At 34.9% G+C, this 23,028-nt stretch overlaps 1 protein-coding gene across 5 annotated transcripts in view; it reads right to left on the bottom strand.

The window, feature by feature from the left end:
• Positions 1-559: 559 nt before the first annotated feature.
• LOC115232352 (ecdysone-induced protein 75B, isoforms C/D-like) overlaps positions 560-23,028 on the bottom strand; it is a 229,909-nt gene continuing 207,440 nt past the window's right edge. For all 5 annotated transcript variants that reach the window (XM_036514926.1, XM_036514917.1, XM_036514920.1 and 2 more), the window contains 6 exons: positions 19,144-19,241; positions 16,686-16,836; positions 15,047-16,416; positions 5,911-6,087; positions 5,000-5,219; positions 560-938 (listed from right to left, as the gene is read on the bottom strand). In XM_036514926.1, coding sequence (XP_036370819.1) covers positions 697-938; positions 5,000-5,219; positions 5,911-6,087; positions 15,047-16,416; positions 16,686-16,836; positions 19,144-19,241 — 2,258 coding nt within the window. In that variant the 3' untranslated portion in view covers positions 560-696. The remainder of the gene's footprint in view (positions 939-4,999; positions 5,220-5,910; positions 6,088-15,046; positions 16,417-16,685; positions 16,837-19,143; positions 19,242-23,028) is intronic.

Here is a 23,028-nt window from a genome sequence, read left to right on the forward strand (position 1 = left end):
GCCAAGCAATGACAGACATAAACAAACAGACTTATTATTGGCAAGGAAAATGAGAGGGAAAAAAAATTTAAAAGTCTTCATTTTTCATTAATTAATAATAATTTTTTTTTTTACTCTTCTTTGTAATTTCAATTAAGCTAGTAATCATGAGTGCAGACAGTTCCAAAATAAAAGATTCATCCCCTACTGATAAAAAAAAAAAAAAAAAAAGACAATTGGCTCTCACTGAATTCAACAATGAAAAAATTTTTTTAAATAAACTAAGATAAATAAAAAATAACATTATAATAATAATAATGATAATAAACATGCTCCAAGACAGGATGAAAGAGATTCATCTCCATGGTATCTGCATCAACAGTCTGCAAACCTTATTTATACAACAGCCTTGTTAGCAGTGATTTAGTTTCAGGAACTTTGTCAGTGCTTTTAATATGAACAACAGGTTTCAACTGTTTGCACATGGAGAGCTAGAGTTCAAATACAATACAAGCACAACCACACAGAGAAAAAGTGTGCATGAAGATGCGTTAGCAGCAACTTCTACCATTTCGTTTTTGTCACTACGGAAACAATCTCAATCAGAGGCCGAAGGTAGAGGGGGGCAGGGGAACAGTGGGGGGGGAGGGAGGCTGAACGATAGAAAGTATCAAATACAGAGCCAGGTGATCAATTCTAAGAGATGAAAGAATGGAGTTAAGTTATCAGATCAAATGTTTCAGCATAGAGGTCATGCTGGAAGTGTATTTGTCCTTTCAGCGATTCCAACATTTTACGGTGTTCAACACCAAGCTCCCTCAGACTGGAGATACTCATTAGCAATCGTGGAAAAAGTCCCACTTCATCAGGATGAGCAGCATTAATTTCATGCTGCAAAGCCTGGATTAAAAGTTCTTGAAGCCGGTTAATTTTATCACTACGTTCAAGACCATGACGATCTGAAAAAGGAAAAATAATATGTAAATAAATATTTTATTTCACAATGTTTTTTTTTTTATTTTAAATATTTCATAGGAAATATTTAAACATCAAACTAAAACAATAGTTGCATAAATCTAATCACTTTAGTATTTAACACAAAAATTAATATGGCATCAATCAATAGAGACTATTTAGTTCAAATTTATGATAAATGAAGTGCTTCAGTCCTACTGTGCAGTATAAATGTTTTCTACTATAGCCATGGGCTATGCCTTGTGAATGAATCTAAATGATGGAAGCTATATGAAAGCCCATCATATGTGCATAAATACATGTGTGTGTGTGTGTGTGCAGGAGTTGCCCAAACTCCTATGTATGTTTTACAACATTATGGGTTACTATTGGTCAGACTTTATATCCAACCAACAACTCTACTCAGGAACTGAGATGCGTCTTCAATGATTCAGGAGCACCAATTCAGACAGTATAGCAATGTTGTATGATCTGCTGAGTTAGACCCTGCTTACTATGTTCTCTTAACTGCAGATCCAGCTGGGTTGACTGCTCTTGTTGGTTGGCCACATGCTACATGGACACAGAAGATGAGGAGGTATCTTGCAGAAATGCAAAGATGAAGACTGACTGGGATTCTGCTTGACAGATTGCCCAGGAGGGCTCAGGAATATACCAAAACAATGGTGATTGCAGCAACTTACTGCAATGGTGCATGCTTCCACACCTGACCTGACTTTGGGGGTAGGCATGGCTGTGTGGTTCAGAATTTCACTTCCTAATCATATGGTTTTTGGAATTGCTTCCACTGCACATTACCTTGGACTAGTGTCTTACACTGACCAAAATCTCGCGAGTAAGTGCAAGCTGAAAGAAGTCTGTTATACATATGTGTATTTGTTTACAATTGATTTTTTTCTGAAAAATGCAAGCAAAAATAGCAATGTTGTCGTCAGCTCTCCTGTCAACAAATCATCTAGTGGCTTTGTTCCTTTGAAGACAGGTGAAAACCCTTATTTGAAAAACAGGTAAGGGCTAGTGGCAACAAAGGCATTCAGCTGTCAATATCTCAGTAAACATTTATCTAACCCATGCTGGCAGGGAAAAATTAATGATTATGTGAGAGTGTTTCTCTCCATATCTTGTCTTTATGCAACACTACATGATAACTAGCTTTTATTTGCTTCTGATCCTGTTTTTTTTTTCATTGGTTTGTCAGAAAGGAATCCATCAGATAAAGTACCAAACTTGAAAGAATAACTACTGGGATTGTTTTGATCTACTAAAAACACTTCAAGGTAGTGCCCCAGCATGGCCACAATCCAATGAGTAAAACCAGTGAAATAATATATAATTTTACAATGATTAAAAAAAAAAAAGTTGCAATGTGTATTTTAAGGATTGTATGAAGTGCTTTTTTTATTATTCAACTGAAAGAATCAGAAATTAAATTATAGCACCTATGTAATCTGCATTGAGCAATTAAATAATTGAAATCAAAAGTACTTCATTAATTTCCTAGAAAACTGGTGGTCAGTAAACGTCAGTTTAATAAAGCCCGCAAAATGGAATTATGTAGTTGCCGTATATTTTTTAAAAATCTGTTAAAAATATATGTAAGGGAGATAATCCAAATGTGCAAACGTCATTTCATTTTTATAATCATGAAATCAAATATCAAAACGAATACAAAATCCACAAGATGTAATTAAACAATTGATTCCTGTCTTTAAGTCGGAGAGAACAATATGTGTGACGTCATGAATATTATAAAATCGAATACTTACTTTGAAAATAGATATTTCTTTCATTCAAATAAAAATAAATGTAAAGGTTTTAGTAAAAAAAATCCCGTCATTCCTCGTGATTATATTTTAGAAAACCTTGATAAGTATCGAGATTGTATTTCTTGTAAAATGAAAACAAGAATCATTATTTCCTTATAGCCATTTTGTAGTGCCAATATAGGAATTTTTTCATTTTATTTGGCCCATAGATATTGATAACTATATATTAATGAATTAGTTTTGGAAGGTTCTCGTAATAGAAGATGAAAGTAAATCTCGAGAGAAACTTTCAGAACAAATTATATTCAGTTAGATGGAAAGATACTTTATTGCAAACCTGTTCAACTTGTATGATTATACGAACAAGAATGTTGAATCAACGACGGTTATAATATACGAGAGAGTATGTACAACTACATACAATACACCAATTATTGGCAACTCAGCCAAGTAAGAGTTATATACCTTGTCAGGAGACGCACAATATAAGCAGAGTAGCAACAACATGCAGTTGGATTTTTCTTTATTGAACTTTCCCAAATCAACAGAAAGTACTGAGAATGAAACTTCCGGCATCAGTTGTTAGTTGTCGGAGCACTGCATCCTTCAAAACTTCCATGCTTTCTGAGATTAGCCAACACTACACCCGATTTTCTCCCCCACATACACACACAAGCATGTATCTGACTCATACATTGTTCGCTTTCCAGACATTTGTACATTACTGCATATACTCTATACGCACTTGCTGACAAGTTGTGGTGCACCTGAGCACTGTATACAATAATTTCATTATTATTTTTTTTTATAATGCTAAAATTCACAATCGTATAACTGAATTTAGAACCAGCCCAAAGTTACTGGCACCCCAAACAACCTCAATTTTAGTGACTTTAGAGTATACACATATACATTTTAAAATTTTTACAAGGAGTAAAACTTTTAAATGTAGAGAAAAAATTATCACAATTTATAAAATATAAGAATAATGCTAATATTTTATCTATTTCCATTCTGCACTTGCCTTTTATTTTAAAAAAATCTCTAACATATGATGTGACCCCTCAAAGTCTGAGATACCCAAAGCAACTACCCTAGTTGTTGTTATAACAACAATCCAGTTCAGGTTGGGTTATTTAAAATCACAAAGGTTTAACAAAACGACAGTTACAGTTCTATATTTAAGAGATGAGGAATTATGTACATTATTTACATTTGATGGATATTTGTCCTCATCTTGTTTTTTGTTAACACAACGTTTTGGCTGATATATCCTCGAGCCTTCATCAGGTGTCTTGGGGAAATTTCGAACCTGGGTTCTCATTCCTAAGGTATTTTTCGATGTTGTTGTTATTATTATTATTATTATTATTATTCAGGTCACTGTCTGGAATTGAACTCGGAATCTTGGGGTTAAAAGCCTGTGCTCTTAACCACTATGCCATATGCCCACAAGTATATGGCATAGTGGTTAAGGTAGTAAGCCCATTATGCATGCAAGACTCCAGGAGCCAGAGATGATTTTTAATATCTTTCAAATGAAAATAATGTAAAATGACAGTTACTTCAAGACTGCTCTACTCAGTAGATATACTTAAAGAGGACTAACAATTCTGTTGAGAATTATGTTTCCGGGATCATCATCATTGTTTTAATATTCACATTTCCATGCTTGCATAGGTCAGATGAAATTCCTTGAGTCAGATTTATGCAGCTAGGTGCCATTTCTGTCACAAACTCTCAATAGTTTCCAAGCAAGGATAAATTTCCCAAAGTCCTTTGAACATGAAACATGTTTTTCACAGAAAACTGCAAATAGACAATATCATCATCACTTAACATCCATTGTCTATGCTGGCATGATTTGGATGGTTTGACCAGGGCTGGTAAGCTGGAAGGCTGCACTATACTTCAGTCTGATTTGGCATGGTTTTCTAAAGCTGGATGCTCTTCTTAATGCCAACCACTCTGAGAGTGTAATGGATGCTTTTACATGCGAATGTGCGTGTATGTTTGTATTGACACTGTGCTAATTGTCAGCAAATGTCACTTGGTTGCTAACTTTCAGATTACAGGAAATATCACCTTGCTTGGAAACCTGTGAGAATTGGTGACATGAAGAGTATCTATAGAAAAATCTATCACAACAAATTTTGTCTGATCCATGAAGGTATGAACAAGTAAATGTTAAAACAATGATGAACAAATACATAGATAAAAAGATATAAGTACATTAGTGAAGAAAAACAAAAGAAAATTAAATAGTGTTAAGAAGTTACCTGGAGATATTAGCACCAGAGAACTGAACAATGCTGTTTCTATGTCACGCAAATTAAAGGCATTGAAGCGGGTACAGAAGTTAAAGAGAAAGTCAACAAAATGTTCTCCAAGAGGAAATCCAGCTTTCATGTCATCTCGGCTCATTAGCAACCCAGAGTCTGAGGCTATAATGGTATTGCTGTCCCCATCAACCAAATTGGAATGAACTACACAAGCAATCTGAATAAAAGAAATATAAATAAATAAATGTGTAACCAGAAACATTAAGCAAATATTTAACAACATTTACCATACACATAGCATCATTAAATGTGTAGTTAAGTAGCATTAATACTATTACAACTTATATGACCGTCATGAAAAATTATGAAGCAGTGAAGGAGTGCAAGTCAGAATTTGAACCAGTAACAGTGCTTCATGTGGTTTCTCAGTGTTCTTGCTATAAATATTAGAAATATTCTTCACAAATAAGTTAATAATAAATCAGATAATGTAGTCATATATATGTAATAAGACTGGATGGTTACAGTTGGAAAGCCTTTGATCATAGAGGTCTGCTAAGCACCACCATTTACAACCAAAACGTTCTTACTGAATAATACCTTTATTTTTACATATTTAATGTAAAAATAATTACATTTATAAATATATATATATTTTTTTTTTACAATATATTTAACTTTTCATGTCAAATATGTGTTGAATCAGCAATGTAAAACAGACAGCACCAAAACGTCTCATCATTAGTTTGAGAGGATTTCAGTTATGGAAGATTAAAGAAGCATTCTTTTACAAATTTAGTAATATTGCACAATTTAAATTACAGAAATAATGAACACTACAATAGAGTCAGGGAGGAAAAAGATCCCTGCTCCCACCCCAATCAAAAAATAATATAAACAATATTTACCTCAAAACAACCCCCTTTTATTAATTTAATCTGACTGTCTTGTTCTAATGATGTAAAGCCAGGGATTTTTTTAGCAAATACTATTACATCTTGTATGGTTTTGTTAATACGGTGTTGAAAACTTTGCCAGCAAAGATCGCCTAACTTTTCAGTTCTAGAAGACAATGAGGGACCATTCTGAAAGACAAAAAGGATTGAAATTTAGATATGAAATATTTAACACGTTTTCTGACACACAAAACATATATAGACAGAAATATTTATGACAGCAACCCTCTTGAGACTGTCCTTGCTTTTGTGATACAAACTTCCTTTTTAATGTAATTTAAATTAAAACTATTCTTTAAATTTTCATTATAATCAAAATTTCAAATTCCATCTTAATAATGACAAGGTTTCTTTTTTGATTAAATTCTTCATTATTTTAAAAATTAATTGAAACAAAGGCATTTTATTTTAACAGAAATATGGTATCAAATCAGTTAATACTTAAAATACAGAAGACAATACAAGCACAGAAGAAAATGCATGCATATACAAAAATCTGAAGAAATATTCAGACATGTATTCATACAGAACTTGGAATATCGAAAATACAGAGGCTTATGAAAAGGTGTTTAGTAAAACAATGATAGGTTAAATTATTTACAAGTATGACAAAAATACAATGTACCAATACACCAACAATAAACATGTGAGCAGACAATGACTGAATAAATAAATTATATATATATATATATATATAACATTAACAACCAAAATAAATAAAACTAAAAATTGTAAAGTATTTAGCCATGTACCCCAAAACAATAATGATGTTAAGAAACCTTATTAGTATTATTTTTAGGAGGCAGCAAGCTGGGCAAAATGCTTAGCAGGATATCTTCCTGCTTTACTTTCTCAATTCAAATTCTACTGAGGTTGAATTTAACTTTCATCCATCTGGGGTTGATAAAATAAGTACCAATTGAGTACTAGGGTTTAATGTAATCAACTAGCTCCCTTCTACAAAATTTCAGGCTTTGTGCCTATAATAGAAAGGATTATTATTATTTTGGGGCAAATTAAAGGGGAGAGGATAAGTTGATACCATCAGTTCCAGTACTTGACTGGTCCTTTACTGTTTTAAAAACCCTGAAAGGATGAAAGACAAAGTTAGCCTTAGCAAGATTTGGCACATTGCTGATTCAGATCCTGTTGAGGTCAACTCTACTTTTCATCACTCCAGAGTTAATAAAGTAAAGGGCATAGTACTAGAGTCAATGGGATTGACTAATCTCCACCTCACAAAATTGCTGGCCTTGTGCCTAAATTAGAAATAAAACAATAATTATAATAATAATCCTTTCTACTATATGCACAAGGCCTGAAATTTTGGGGATGAGGAAAGTTGACCACATTGATCCCAGTACTTGACTGGTACTTCATTTATCAACCCCAAAAAGGATGAAAGGTGAAGTCAACCTTGGCAGAATTTTAACTCAGAGCATAAAGGTTGACGAAATGCCACTAAGCATTTTGTCCAGTGTGAAAACAATTCTGCTAGCTCACTGTCTTAACAACAACAATAATAATCATAATAATGTCATTTAAAGGCAATTTAGTTGATTACATAGATATAACCAACTTGCCCCATCCCCCAAAATTTCAGGCCTTGTATCTGCAGTAGAAAGAAATATAACAGCCAAAATAAGCTAATAATAATAATAATAATAATAATAATAATGATAATAATAATAATAATCCTTTCTACTAAAGGCACAAGGCCTGAAATTTTGGAGGAGGGGACTAGTCGATTACGTCAACCCCAGTGTTTCACCGGTACTTCATTTATCAACCCCAGTGGAATTTGAACTCAGAATGTAGCGATGGGCAAAATACTGCTAATTATTTTGTCCAGCATGTTAATGATTCTGCCTTAATAATAATAATTTCATTTATTTGCCACAAGGGTGAAGGATGATGGGAGGGGCAATACAAAGACAGACATAAAGTGTGGGGTTTATATATAATGAAATGATGGGGGGAAAAAAATGAAACACGTATACATTGTATACACTGAAAAAGAAGGGACACATGCGTAACATACAAAATTTTTAAATAATAATAATAATCCTTTCTATTATAGACACAAAGCCTGAAACTTTGAGGAAAGGGGATAGTCAGTTACATTGACCCCAGTGCGTAGCTGGTACTTATTTCATTGACCCTGAAAGGACGAAAGGTAAAGTAAATCTTGGTGGAATTTGAACTCAGAATGTAACGACGGACGGAATGCCACTAAACATTTAGGCACAAGTCTGATGATTTTGAGGAAGGGGAATTAGTCAATACCACCAATCCCATTACTTGACACATCTATTTTATTGACTTCACAAGAATGAAAGGCAAACTTGACCTCAGCAGGATTTGAACTCAGAAATGGGAAGAAATACCACAAGGTATTTTATTTGCCACTCTAATGTTTCTGCTAGCTGACTGCTTCACTAATAAGACTTTCAAATTTTGGCACAAGGCCAGCAAGTTTTAGAGAAGTTGCTAAGTTGATTACAACAACCCCAGTACCTGGCCAGTACTTTATTGGGTTTGAACTCAGAATATGAAAAGATAAATCAAAATTCTACAAAGTAATGAGCTTGATGCTCAACCAATTTAACCATCACCACTCTTTAGTAATAACAATGATTTTTCAAGCTAAAAATTATTTATAACATTTGTAAATGATCCCAAAACAAAACATTAAATAAGCTAGAGAAAAAAAATGACCTTCAAAAATAATGAATTAACTGGTGCAAAGCTATAAATATTTAGGAAATAACTTATTTTTACACTGCCTCTAGTAATTGATACTGAGGATGGTGATGATGAGATGTAACTGAATACCAAAAAAATTGTTTGATATCAATTCTGCCATCTACAATAATGATTTTTAGTACTGGCACAATTTAGAGGTAAGTACAGTTGATGAAACCCATCCTAGTAATTAATTAGTATAGGAGGACGAGGTGGGTGTTGTGGGATACAGGTTCAGAACAATGAAATACAACTAGTATTTCATTGATTCCTTGATCCACTGATGTTAACAACAATAACAACAACAATAAATAATCATTCTAACATAGATGCAAGGTGGGAAATTTGGAGAAAGGATTAGTCAATCAAATAGATTACAGTATTTTTCTGGTACTTTATTGGCCCTGAAAGGATGATAAAATAAGCTTGATCTCAAAGTCAACCACAACAAAACTTGGACACAAAATGTAAAGAGCCAGAAGAAATGTTGCTAAGCATTTTGTCTAATGCACTAACAATTTTGCCAGCTCAGTCTTAATAATAATAATAATAATAAGTACAAAAAGGACATGAAGAATTACAAAAGAAGGGACTACACAATCAATTCCAATTAGCCACAGCAGAAGTTGCTGGAAAAAGTAAATGGGATTGGCTGATGAAAGGAACCCTAAAAAAAGAGACCAAGAGTATTATATGGGCAGCGCAGGACCGAGCTCTGGCTACAAACTCGAAGGTCGACCTGAGGAATGAGCAAATGTCACCAATGTGCTGCATCTGCAATGAATGAATGCCCTAGACTTGCCCCAAACCACTATAAGTTGTGGCAACACAACCAGGTAGTGAAAGTGCTACATTAGCAACTGTGCGAAAAGTGGGGGCTAGAGAGGCAGGAGCACAAACTGCAGAGATTGGTAGAGTTGGAGACTAGCAAAATCCTCTAGGAATTCCCAATCCAAACAGATCAGGTGCTAGAGCATAACAGACCAGACATCATGGTGGAGGACAAGATGCACCACATATGCTATATAGTTGACGTTGCATGCCCCTTTGACCCACGAATAGTCAAGAAGTAAAGTGAAAAGATAATAGATAGATACAACACTCTTAAGTGCAAAATAGCTATGGAAAATGAAGGTGAAGATAGTGCCAATTATTGTTGGGTCCTTGGGAACAGTACCAGAAAGCATCTACTGGGAATAGAGTGCCTAGTAGAACTGTTACAAAAGGTTTGCCTCCTTGGTACAGGCAGAATAATCAGGAAAGTATTAGATAGCTGAAAAGAACGAATAGCATGGTGCCATAGGCTGCAGGTAGTAAGTCCGTTATGCATGCAAGACTCCAGGAGCCAGAGATGATTTTTAAAATGAGAATATCTGAAATAAACTCAACTGTTCTAACAAATGAGAATACTAAAAATGAACCCGACTACTCTCAAAAATTAAATAAAAAACAGGAAAAATAATCCAGAATCCTTGTCTGGTACCGGATTGATCCCAAAATCTAATCAGTTTGTGCCAGTCATGAGGCCAAACAGCCCTGAAAGTTTCATCTGAATCCATCCAGCGGTTCTTGAGATATCTTATCCATAGACAAACAAACACAACTGAAAACAATACCTCCGCCAAGGCAGAGGTAATAATGATACTGGATATTTAGGCAGGTGGGAAACAGTTGATTAAATTAACTCTAATACTTGGGCAATACCTATTTATCAGCTATAAATAGATGAAAGTAAAAGAAAAAAGAAAATATCCTGCCTGAATGGATCAGAAAGAAATATTGCAAAGTATTGCTTTTACTTCTTCAAAAACTAGGTCAGGAATCTTGGTCACCCACTGGCTTTGATAGTTCCTCAGTTTCATAACATTCACGTAGTTGAGTGGTCTTTGTCCTATAATTGGGTGTAGAAGTTTCCAAAATAGAACACCTGATACAGTCTGGTTCTCAGTATGATAGCAGTGGCCAGCAAAGCCTTGCTTGTGTTGAGCAATAAAGTAGAGATGAGTGGAATTTGTCTATAAATCACTTCTTTGGTCTTGTGCTCACACCCTGAGATGTTTCAAACCCTGATGAGAAACTTGGTCTATGTACCACCAAGGTAATCTTTGAAGATTCTTCTTCATAGTCCAGGTTTTGACTCGATAAAGAAATATGATCTCTACACATTCCCAGAAGACCTGCCTTGTTGTCTTAGAAATATGTGATTGTCATATGTTTTGACCAGGCTGAGAATCTTGCCCTCTCAGCTCAACTGTGCAATGTATAAAACTTATTAACATCTCCTGAGAATGTTGTAGCATAAGTAAGAGCTTTTTCTCAAAAAAAAAAAAAGAAAAAAAAAGAAACTGATAACATGACCATTAATGCAGGTGAGAACCACCTGCCATTTTACTACAATGATGGCACACAACTGAAGGAGGTTAATGACTTTAAGTACCTTGCCAAAGTATTTAGCCAGGCCCTTAAATGTCTATTGTCAGCAGCTAAATCCCCTTCAACAAGAAATATAACACACACACACACAATCATATCTATATCTTGTGATAGAATATGCTATCACAGCATAGTTTAGAAAATTTAGATATTTGTAAGAATTGTCAAGGTTAACCTTCAAACAGTAATATCCTCCCTGATACTAAGCTCAAAATTATAGTATAAATATAAAATAATCCTCATACACCACTGACATCTACATCAAAATAGAAGTGTTACAACACACTGCTACTTAAGTGAGTCAGTAAATAAAATAAAATAAAGTAACTGTGACACAGAAATTGGTAATCATTAAATCTGTACTAGAAATGTAACATATTAACCACTTAACACTCAGCCACTTTTCATTCAAAACCATAATACACAAGATTTTCTCTTCCTGAAAGGTACGTAGAAGCCTTGCTTATATTCACTTATAGAATAGGGCATTGTTCAAACACAATAAAACTTCAAGTCGATTTTGAAAACAAAACTTTTGATCAGATAAATCATTTCCTCTTCTGCCTCCTCCTCCTCATCATCATCATCTACCAACCATCTTCTATGCTGGCATGTGTTGGATGGTTTGATGGGATCGAATGTTCCAGTGTCTGCTTTGACATGGTTTCTATGGCTAGATGCCCTTCCTAATGCTAACCTCTTTACAGCATGTACTGGGTGCTTTTGCATGCTGCCAGCTCTGGTGAGGATGCCATGCAGCAAGCAAGACAATGAGCCCCAAGGAAGAGTGGGGATCTTGTGGTAGGAGATAAAGGATTAAAGTATGAGAGGAAGGGGGGGGGCTGAATAGGATTTTTTGCTGTCGAGAAGCTACATGGCTACTCACATTTAGAAGGAAGATTGAGAATGTTTGAGTGAAACTGGAGAGAGATAATAAAGTGGTGATGAGGTATTCAGGTGGTCCCATAAGATTTAAGATGAGTAGAAGTAGAGTGGGGAGAGACGAACGAGGTGTGTGTGAGGGGAGCTGCAATAGTGTATAGGAGAGTGACAGATGAGGGGATGGATAAGATGAGGAAGGTAAGCAACAATTGTAAAGAAGCATGAATACAATGAATGGTGGATTACGGGACAATGGATGTTAAATGATGATGTTGGCTATTTCAGATATAAAGGAAACTGTGCGGGTGGGTGGGGGGAATTGGAGCAGGTTCCACTTAGTTTGGTTTACAGTTTGATTTGACATTTTAAGAATTGTTGTTGGTGATTTCAGTTAAGTGTATGGTAGATTTATAGTAGGATATTTATTATTACAAATTGATAACCTAACATAAACAGAGAAAGCTAATTGATTGAGATGCGTATGAGTGTGTGTTTCGTCCATCTTTACTTGCTTGGTTTTCTGTAAATAGAACAGCTTTGCTTTCAAATGCAAGGCTGTTGTGTATTTGATAGCAAGTGTGTGTGTATGTGTGTGAGAGAGAAAGAGAGAGAGAAGGAGAGAGAGAGAGAGAGAGAATACATTAATTTTGTATGCCTTCATAGATATAATGCCATCTGAACTAAAAATGATGACATTGTTTATATTGTCTAGTAATCAAATGTCCTGCATTTCAGTGGAGGTCAACGGAATGAAAAATACTTGACTTGTAAAACAAATGAGGTTTGGTGACAGGAAGAGCATCCGGCCACAGAAATTTTACCTGATTAAGTTTCATCTAACCCATGCCAGCATGGAGTAACGGACCAAAAAAATAATGATGATGATGATGATGCAAATGCAGACATGGTAGGACATTGCCTTGAAGAAATTTTAGTTTAATGAATTGATTGTAATACTTATTGTTTTTTAAGCCTGGTACTTATTTTATCAGTCTAATTTGCGAAACCATTAAGTTACATGGAGATAAACACACCAACACTGGTTTTAAGTGGTGGCTGGACACACACACAGAGAGGCTTCTTTCAGTTTCTGTCTACCAAATCAAGTCACAAGCTTTGGTCAGCCTAAGGCTATAGTAACAGACACTTGCCCAAATGCCACATAGTGGGACTGAACCCAGAACCATGTGGTTGGGAAGCAAACTTCTTACCACATATTTTTGATATTGGAAAATTTTCCCAGGATTCCTATGGATATTGTATAATTAGACAACTTTGCTTACACTATTTAATTAGTTATCTGTTTCCCATCTAGAAAGACCAGGGCAGGCTTGACAGTGAACTAGTCTTAAAACATTGCTTATACATAGTGGGAATCTATGAGTAGAAATCAAACTATTCAGACTGTGAACTGACAGTTTAAATACATAGATGCAGGTGTAGTTAAAAAGTTCATTTTACAATCATATGGTTTCAGGTTCAACTCCACAATGTGGCACTCAGGGCAAGTACCTTCTACTATAGCCTTGTGTTGCACTGAAATTAAATCTGGTAGATGGAAGCTGTATGTTAATGTTTACTTTTCTATGGTTGCATGGGTCAGACAAAATTAAGTCAAACAGATTTTTTAAGAGCAGATGCTTTTCCTGCTGCCAACTCTCACCAGCGTCCAAGCATGGTAAAATTTTGCTTTCAGCTAAACACAGTTTTACAAACGATTTTATGCTTGTGTCCTTTCTTTACAATTAGCTGGCAACATCAAGTAAGACGAAATTCAAGATGTCACACAGTATTTCAGGGCCTGAAGATTACACATGCACAAGGATGTGAGGGTGGAAGCACCCCCATGAAATATCACAATGACACTACTTGGGTAGCAGTCACATTGCTTATGTCCCACAGAAACAAAATGTCCAATGGCTTGGCAGTTTGATAAACAAAAGCATGAAGTAAAGTACCTTACCTGAAAACAAATATGAGTTGGCTTTAGGTAGAGCATTTGATCATAGAAATACTTTGTCAAGAAGTATCCTTCAACAATTGCTAGCATGTAAAAAGTGGATGCAAAACTGATGAATGGTGATAATGACAGTGGAAACAAGCCAATGGAAATATTTTACTGTTCTGGTTCAAATCCCAGTGCAATATTCACATTATTTCTAATCAGTATAGCATTGATAAAATGATTATCAATAAGACCAACTGATTATAACATCATCTTCACACATGTGGGTAGATTATATCATGTATATCATTTAAGGAAAATAACTGAACTATTGATATAAACAATACATATCCTGAAACATTGTTAATAGTTGTTTCTAATTAAAGTACAGGACAGAATTTTTTTAAAGGAAGGGTTAGTCAATATCATTGATTCCAGTACTTCACTGGTACTTCATATTTTTCCCAACACTAATGGTCCTACCAATCCACTGCTCTCTGAAATTGATAACAAATATGCTTAACCCTTTAGCATTCATATTTATTTCTTTATTGCCCACAGGGGGCTAAACATAGAGGGGACAAACAAGGACAGACAAAGAGATTAAGTCGATACATCGACCCCAGTGCGTAACTGGTACTTATTTAATCGACCCCAAAAGGATGAAAGGCAAAATTGACCTCGGCAGAATTTGAACTCAGAATGTAATGGTAGATGAAATACCGCTAGGCATTTTGCCTGGCGTGCTAACTATTCTGCCAGTTTGCCACTCTCCTTTAGCATTCATATTACTCTGTTAAATGTAATGCTTATTTAGTTTAACTGTTTTGAATTAATTATGCATTATCTTGAAGTTCTGAGATCTTGATGATATCATTGTTTATTTTAGATTCACATTATAGGGTAGGTGTGAGAGGCAGGATCTGGTCAGATTGAACATAAAAGGTCAAATATTTGGGTTGTATATAGCCAGTATACATGCTAAAGGGTTAAAAGAAAATTTAAAATCATCATAAAAGCAATGCTGAGTAAAAACAAAAAAAAAAATGAACACAACCACCATTTGTTACTTGGATCACTTACCTGTATATCCTCATTAAGACGTTTTCCTATCATACTGTCCAATAATTTGCTTGGCTTCAGCTCCTGATAACGCATTTGAATGGCTGTCATTCGACTTTCTTGGCAACCGAAGCTGTTGCTGAAAGCTTCTTCTATTATCATTGTCATGTTTGGAATGGTTTCATCCTCACTTCTACGCAAATTATTCAAATGGTGTCCACTAATGCTTGCACCAGCAGCATTATCATGAGCTGCAGATGGCAAAGTCATCACATGGTCAGCAGATGACCGATAACTGAGCCGTTCTTGTTTGACTACAGTTAAACTAGGGGATGTCGTGTCAGGTATCTGCTGTTCCATTCGATGCCAGGGAGTAGATGTCATATTACAGGATAGATTCACCGGTTCTGGAGACACAGTCTCCTTAGGTGACAGATTATTGAAACAGCTGTCACTGTCCTTCACCTCTTGCTTGATGTGTTTACTTGGCTGAATACTATTACAGCTCTCCTCTTGTTCAGAAATCATGTAGGGTCGCTTTTTAATTGGACTTCGATTCACCGGTTTGTCATGCTTGAAAGTCTTACGCAGATCTAATGAAGTGTTGGCTACGATTACAGATGGCTGTGTAGTAGTAGTTATAGTACTGACAGTTGTGGACAGAGCGCGGTCAGTGTGCTTGTTGACAACAACTGAGTTGGTGCTCACCGGGTTCATAAGCTGCACTGACGACGTTCGATTTATATAGGAGTTATGAAAGCGTTGTGTTGAAGGAGATACTGTAGTGATTGCATGGGAAGTTGGCCGAATATCGGTGCTGGGTTTCAATACAAACGAGGATTGTTGAACACCAAATGAGACACTAGAAGGAATACTTAAGATAGAACTAACAATCGACTGTACAGCAGGTTTGTGCGCTGTTGAAGGAACAGATATAGGACTGCGTTCAACGGCAATGGATTTGGGATAAGGACTGTCATCAACAGGCTCAGGTAACTTTGAGCCCTCATCAGACTCAGCATCTGATATGTTAGTGATATGAGAATTATCTCCATTAGCAAGTAGTTTATGCTCTTCAACTGCCATCTTAGGGACACAAGTGCTGACAGCTCTGTTCTTCAGAAGAAGGGAAAGCGCAGTGACAGAAGATCTGTTGACAGAGTTTGCCTCTGAGTCAATAGGTATGGATGATGTGACAGCAGCTGTTGAAGAAACTAGAGGTGACAGATCTGAGTTGCTGGGGCTGGGAGCTTGGACAAATGCTGGTAGCATCTCAGGAGTCATCTCTGACTGTAAGCTTAATAAACCATGTAATGCTTGTTGAGTCTGAGTATCTTCAATTGTCTTTATCATCTCTCGCATCTTTCGAGAACGCCGGCCAAGTTTGGCAGCTGCAATGGAAACAGAGAATACAATTAGATAATGACAAAAGTGGTCTGAGCTATTTTTAATCATTGGAAGAATAAATCAAGACAACTTTGTACATGTAACATATATAATAACATGTCATGTTTTTTAATTATGTATAAGTTAAAAATAAAGCTGAGTGTGAAATAGGATCAGCTTTACATTTAGTCTTCAATGATTAAACAAAGAAAAAATACATTTGCTAAAGGATGAAATTTCAGCATTTCCATCAAGGAACCATGATTAAACTAACCTGTTCTCGACATGCCCAATGCCAAACATTTCTGCAGACGGCAGTACTGACAACGGTTCCTTGTTTGCACTGTTATTTCACAGTTCTTATTATAAAAACACTTCTTCCGAGTTGGGTCACCAATATCTTGCAAAGCACGTCTAAAAAATCCCTAATAAATGATAAAAACAACATAAGAAGCAAATAAACAGAAGTATATTATGCATGAATGATAAATTTCATTTTCTATCATCTTTGACATTTAATCCAAGCAAATATTTCTAAATGTCTGTACTTTGGTGGTTTCCAAGAAAACTGAGCCAAGATGAATAGTTTGTGAGAGCCACACAAGCTGTGTCAAATGAGGCACTGGCAAAAATGAATATTGGAATGAAATTAATAAGGAATTTAGCTCAATTTGTAATCATATTTTCTGGAAATACACTGCCTTTGTTTCAGTTAACTTTGAAAATAAAAACAAGTTTAATGAATTGTTTTGTTGTTATTAAACTGTTATCTGGAAACTAAATGAACATGAAATTTTCAAGGAAGCTTTAATTTAGGTAGCTAAAAATCATGTAGCTTGTAATCATAGACCCAAGGAGAGTCTTAGGTGGGTTGGTATCCAAAGCATTAATTTACAAACAGGTGATCATCAGGGCTCAGATCTCAGCACCTACTGTTTATTAATAGGTCTCCAACCCAGTAATAAAGGAGTTTAACTGACTACCAGTAGACACTCTTATATGCAGATGTAGTTCTCATAACAGAATCAGATAAAAAAAAAAATTAGAGGAAAACTTCTAAACACACAAGTGAAAGCAGAGAATCAGAAGTAAATCTAGCAAAGAGAAAAGTTTTAGCTATCAAGGAAGATTACAAATTCTGTTACTATTTGGAAAGTGGCTTTGCTAAATATTCAGAAAACATAGGATAGAATTCATTTTAGTCATTTCTGCAATAATGCCAATTTTCACAATAATCTGACCACAAGTAAAGACGCTATGAACATTTGAATAAACAACTCTTTTTAAGGTATTTCTGCTTGCTGAGAAATGAACTCATATTCTACATGTACATTTACCATTTCATCACATACTAAAGTCAAATAAAAGAAGACGGCTCTACATGGTGGCTTTAAAATAAGCAACCAATTTAACCTCATATCATACCTTACCATAAAAAAAGGAGAGGGTGGAGTTATATTGGATAATGTAGTCCTAACATTCACTAAGTCTGAAAAGATGGTAGGAAGATAACAGTTGGAATTCTTTTGATCATAGGTCTGTGTCATTAAGGCTAAACAACATATACAAAAACAGAAAAAAAAGACAATAGTTCAAGGAAACTGTAATGTTTATGTTTACAGAGATATCCTCTAATGACCCTTTGCAGTACGCTATGTTGGTGTTTATCTCCAATAGATCTGATGTAAATGAGAGAAACCTCTCTTTAAATGGTATGCCAACCAATTTATAATAGGTAACCTTATCAATAGGTAGTGAACTGGTATAGTCATTAGAATATTGGATGGAATGCTTGCAGTATATTTGCTCTAACTTTCTGTTCTGAGTTTAAATCCCTCCTGTCACCACACACACACACACACACACACACAGAGGTTTGACAGTGAGATAAGAAGTTTGATTGCCAACCACATGGTTTTGGGTTCAATTCCATTGCATGAGAATCTTCTACTATAGCCTCAAGCTGACCAAAGCCTTGTGAGTGGATTTGGTAGATGAAACCACTATGTGTGTGTGTGTGTGTGTGTGCACGCGCATGCATGAGTCAGATACATGCTTGCATGTGTATGGAAGGGAGAAAATCAGGTGTAGTGTTGGTGAATCTCAGGAAGCATGGAAGTTTTGAAGGATGCAGTGTTGGTTGTGGGTAGAATGGGTTGAAAAATTTATGGCATCATATTCTTGTCTACTTGAAAAAAATGAAATTTGTGTATATTTCACTGATGGCTACACAGTATCTCAGAGAAAGATACTAACACCTTGCATTTCTTTACATCACTATGGCAAGTTTTGGTGCCATGAAAACAAAAACATCCAGAACATGTAATGTGGTTGACTTTAGGAAGGGCATCCAACTGCAGAAATCATGTCAAGGCAGACTTTGGCATACAATGCAGTCCAACTTGTCAGAACTTGTTAAACTGTTCAACCCAAACCAACATGGAAGTAGGATGTTAAATGAAGATGATGAAGAAATGAACAAAAGTATTCAAAGAGCTGTGTCATAAAGTAAAGAATTATTATCAAATAAAACTATGCATATGTGCATGCATGCAGACACACACACAAACACACAGGTGTGTACATAGTTTTTAACTGATTTCAGCCCAGCACTAAAAAATCTCTAATTCATGTGTAACTTGAAACTAAGTTGCTACCTTGTTGCCATTTTCTTTTCTTTCTTTCTTTCTTTCTTTTCTTTTTTTTTTGTTTGAAAATTCTTAAATTCTTACCTTGCAACCTTCACATGCCAACACGCCATAATGGATTCCAGATGATTTATCTCCACACACCAAACATTTCAGATAAGATTGCTTGGAATTGTCTGATACTGAAAATACCAAAGAAGATGAGAGAAATTATATAGAAATATATTTGTGTGTATGTATGTATATGAAGGTGTGTGTATATGTGTCTCTGTGTATGAGTATGTGTGTGAAAAGAAAAAAAACAAAAGAAACATTCATTAATATCTGCAGTCATTTTGTATGATTGTTAATTGTAATTAATTATGGCAGATTATTACACATTCTATCAAGAAGAAACATTAGAATTTGAGGAAAATGTCGGAATTCTGTTTTAGCACAAGTCAATTCAGTGACGACAAAGAATGAAATATGTTGTGGGAAAAAAAATTCCAATTTTTTGGGGCAGGGCTTTTTCATTAAAAAATGTTAAAACTCCACAGAACAAGGTTAATAAACAAGAACATATTCCCAATATAACTCCCCGACAGAGAGCAAGGTTAGTAAACAATAGATGTAAACAAGAATACATTCCTGATAAAAATAAGTTGGAATCTTCAGATGTATTACGGGTGTGAAGCTTGTAACTTATTTGTTTTTACAAGTTCAAAAGCAGCTAAAAATATAAAACAAGATTCACAAGCATTTTTTTTGTCCAATAAGTTAACCCTCTTGATACCATCCTGCCAGAAACCACACTGAATTATATGAAATAAAAGTTTGTTGTAAAATGATCTGAAATATGGTAACAAAGAGTTGAGAGAACGAGTAGTACCCTTCTGCAGGATTCCCAGACTAATATTGATGAAATTAGCCTTAGTGTGTGTGTGTGTGTGTGTGAGTGTGAGAGAGAGAGAGAGAGAGAGAGAGAGAGAGAGAGAGAGAGAAAACGAACACAAGATATTTTCAACAGTGTGAAGCCATGATAGTTTTTAAGTTCATATTATGAACAAATGGTGAAACTGCAACAAGCTCAAGAACCAGATTTAATTCTCTGGACAGTATCCCCATCAGGAAGGAAAGTGGATATTTGTGGCAATGTTAAAACAAATACATGCAATAAAAGTTACAGTATATAGATGAGGGTGCACCTCTGGTTGACTTATTAGAAATATGTAGCTAAGTTGGTTGACTTATTAGAAATATGTAGCCAAGTTGGTTGACTTATTAGAAATATGTCACCAAATTTCCCTCAGATCACAACTTGCCATCTTAAAAGTTGATGGCTGCAAATGGAGTGTCTTTGATCTTAAGTGTGCTCAATGAGAGATAACCTGGAGCTAAACATGTCGACCAAAGGCATTAAAAAATCATGTTGTTGTTGTTCGTAGTGGTGTGGTATTAAACTTATATGGTATGATAAACTTACACAACACAGGGTGCTCACTCAGTGTTTAACAAACTAACTTTACTACAGTGGGTAAACTGTAAATTTATGCTGTAGAAAAATTGGCATACATAAATTTGTATAGATTGACATTACTTTGCTTTTATAAATTTCATCAGGAAGGTGAGTATCAAAAATGGGGACCACTGACTGGAAAACTACATACAAACATCACTGCTTGTAAGATGACAGTTTTGTTTACAATTAGCATGCATGTTAAGATAAGGTCTCTCACACACGTGCATGCACGCAAGGGGTTTCTTTTCAGTTTCTATCAAATATGTTCTCTAACAAAGCCTTGGTTAGTCCAGAGCTATAGCAGAAGACATTTGTCCAAGATACATATAATGAGATTGAACCCAAAACCCCATGGTTGCAAAGAGAACTTCTAAACCACATAACCAAACATGCCTCTATAGTAGAAATACCCCAGGGTGTTGCACAGTGGAACTGAACCCAAAATAACATGGCCACAAACAAATTTCTTAAAACTGTAATAAATTTTTATTCAAATATCTATTTGTCAGAGAAATTTCTTATACTGACTGAATAAAAAACATTTTACAATTAAATGTTAGTAACTCTTGGTGTACAATTTAAAAACTACTGTAAGTATACAATAATTAGAGAATTTCTCCCATACACATACATTTTTCAAAAATGACACATCCAATATGACTGACAAAACAAACACTGAAGAAGAATTTTAAGATTTTCTCTGTTAGAATACAGAAAATAAGTGAGAGAAAATGTTCTAACTCTCATATAACAAGCACAGGCAGACATTAATATTCCTCATGTCAAAACTAGTGAAAATGAAATTAGAGAGAAAGAACTTTAATCAATGCCAAGTGATACTTATATCACAGTTTTCAGTACCTACACAAAAATTAGACAAAGATAAGATGTATATTTTAAACTCTTTTGATACCAACTTTCCCAAGACTGTATTTGATAGCATCAAAGACATGTGGCAAATTAGATGCATTCCAATGTCAGCAGTGTATGTCCAGGGAAAATGATTTTAAAAAATGATTTTAGGGTATTAAAGCATGTAATATAGGCCCAACTTTACATACAGGATCAGGAGATATCTTTTTGAAAAAAAGTGCGCCTTGTATATACCATCAAATGTAGTACATTAAATCTTTACAACAATATTTCAAGTTAATTCACATACCAAAATTCCAGATAAATAATTACAAAATAATTTTATTAAATTCATCATCATTTTAAAAATTCATTGTAACAAAATCATATTTCAAAGGAAATATGATAACAAAAGAATTAATATAGTTAATATATGCAATATTGTCAGTGATAAAAATGAAATGGTCAGGTATTATGGAAAAAATATGGAAAGAATGGATCAAAACAGGATGAACAATGCGAAACTTTGATCTTAGGTAAATTTATGTGGAAAAGATGTGTTTCAACTGTATCTTGTGGTTAACTTCTTGAATATTTAAAATTTATAGTAAATCAAAACCTTCTGGTAGTGATCCAGCCTCATCAAGATTTTGATTTCTTATTTGTTGTATGAATTCATTTTCTATACTACTCATTTATTATTATCATTATTAAAGTGGCAAGCTGACAGAATCATTAGTGCATCCAACAAAATACTTAGCAGCATTTCTTCTGGATCTCTATGTTCTGAGTTCAAATTCACCTGAGGTTGATTTTTGCCTTTCATTCTTTCAGGCTTGATGAAATAAGTACCAGTTGAGCACTGGGGTTGATGTAATTGACTGGTGCCTTTTCCCCCCAAGTTTCAGGCCTTGTACCTATTGTAGAAAAGATTATTATTATTATTATTAAAGGTGGCAAACTGGCAAAAATCATTAGCATGCTGGGCAAAATGCTTAGCAATATTTTGTCCACCTTGACTTCAAATTCTGCCAGGGATGACTTTGCCTTTCATCCTTTCGAGGTTGATAAACCGAGTACCAGTGAAACACTGGGGGTCAATGTAATTGACTAGTCCCCTCCCCTAAAATTTCAGGCCTTGTGTCTTTAATAGAAAGGATTATTATTATTAGGATAGTGAATTAGCAGAATCATTAAAGCATTGAAATAAATGGTCTGCAACATTTGTTCCAACTCTTTACATTCTAAGTTCAAATCCTACCAAGGTTAACTTCAATTTTCATCCTTTCTAAAAAACGTATCAGACAAGTACTTTAATTGAAACAAAGATAGATGGTAACAAAAAGGTTAAGGAGATCCAGAGGAAAATAAATTATGGTAAGACTTAAAGAATATGACAGCTTCATCTATAAACTACAACAAAGGACAGATTCTCAGAGCAACTGTCATTATAACAACTGTCATAAAATAAACCACTGTCAGTGGAATTTAAAATGCTGATTCACTTTCAGATAGATATATTACCTGCAAGAGAAGCTAATTAATGCCAGGTTCATATTTTATATATTGCATTTCATACAGATTCTATAAGATCTTCAATCTTCAGCTGTTGACAA

The sequence above is a fragment of the Octopus sinensis genome, linkage group LG2, assembly GCF_006345805.1.
Source record: "Octopus sinensis linkage group LG2, ASM634580v1, whole genome shotgun sequence".
NCBI lineage: Eukaryota > Metazoa > Mollusca > Cephalopoda > Octopoda > Octopodidae > Octopus > Octopus sinensis.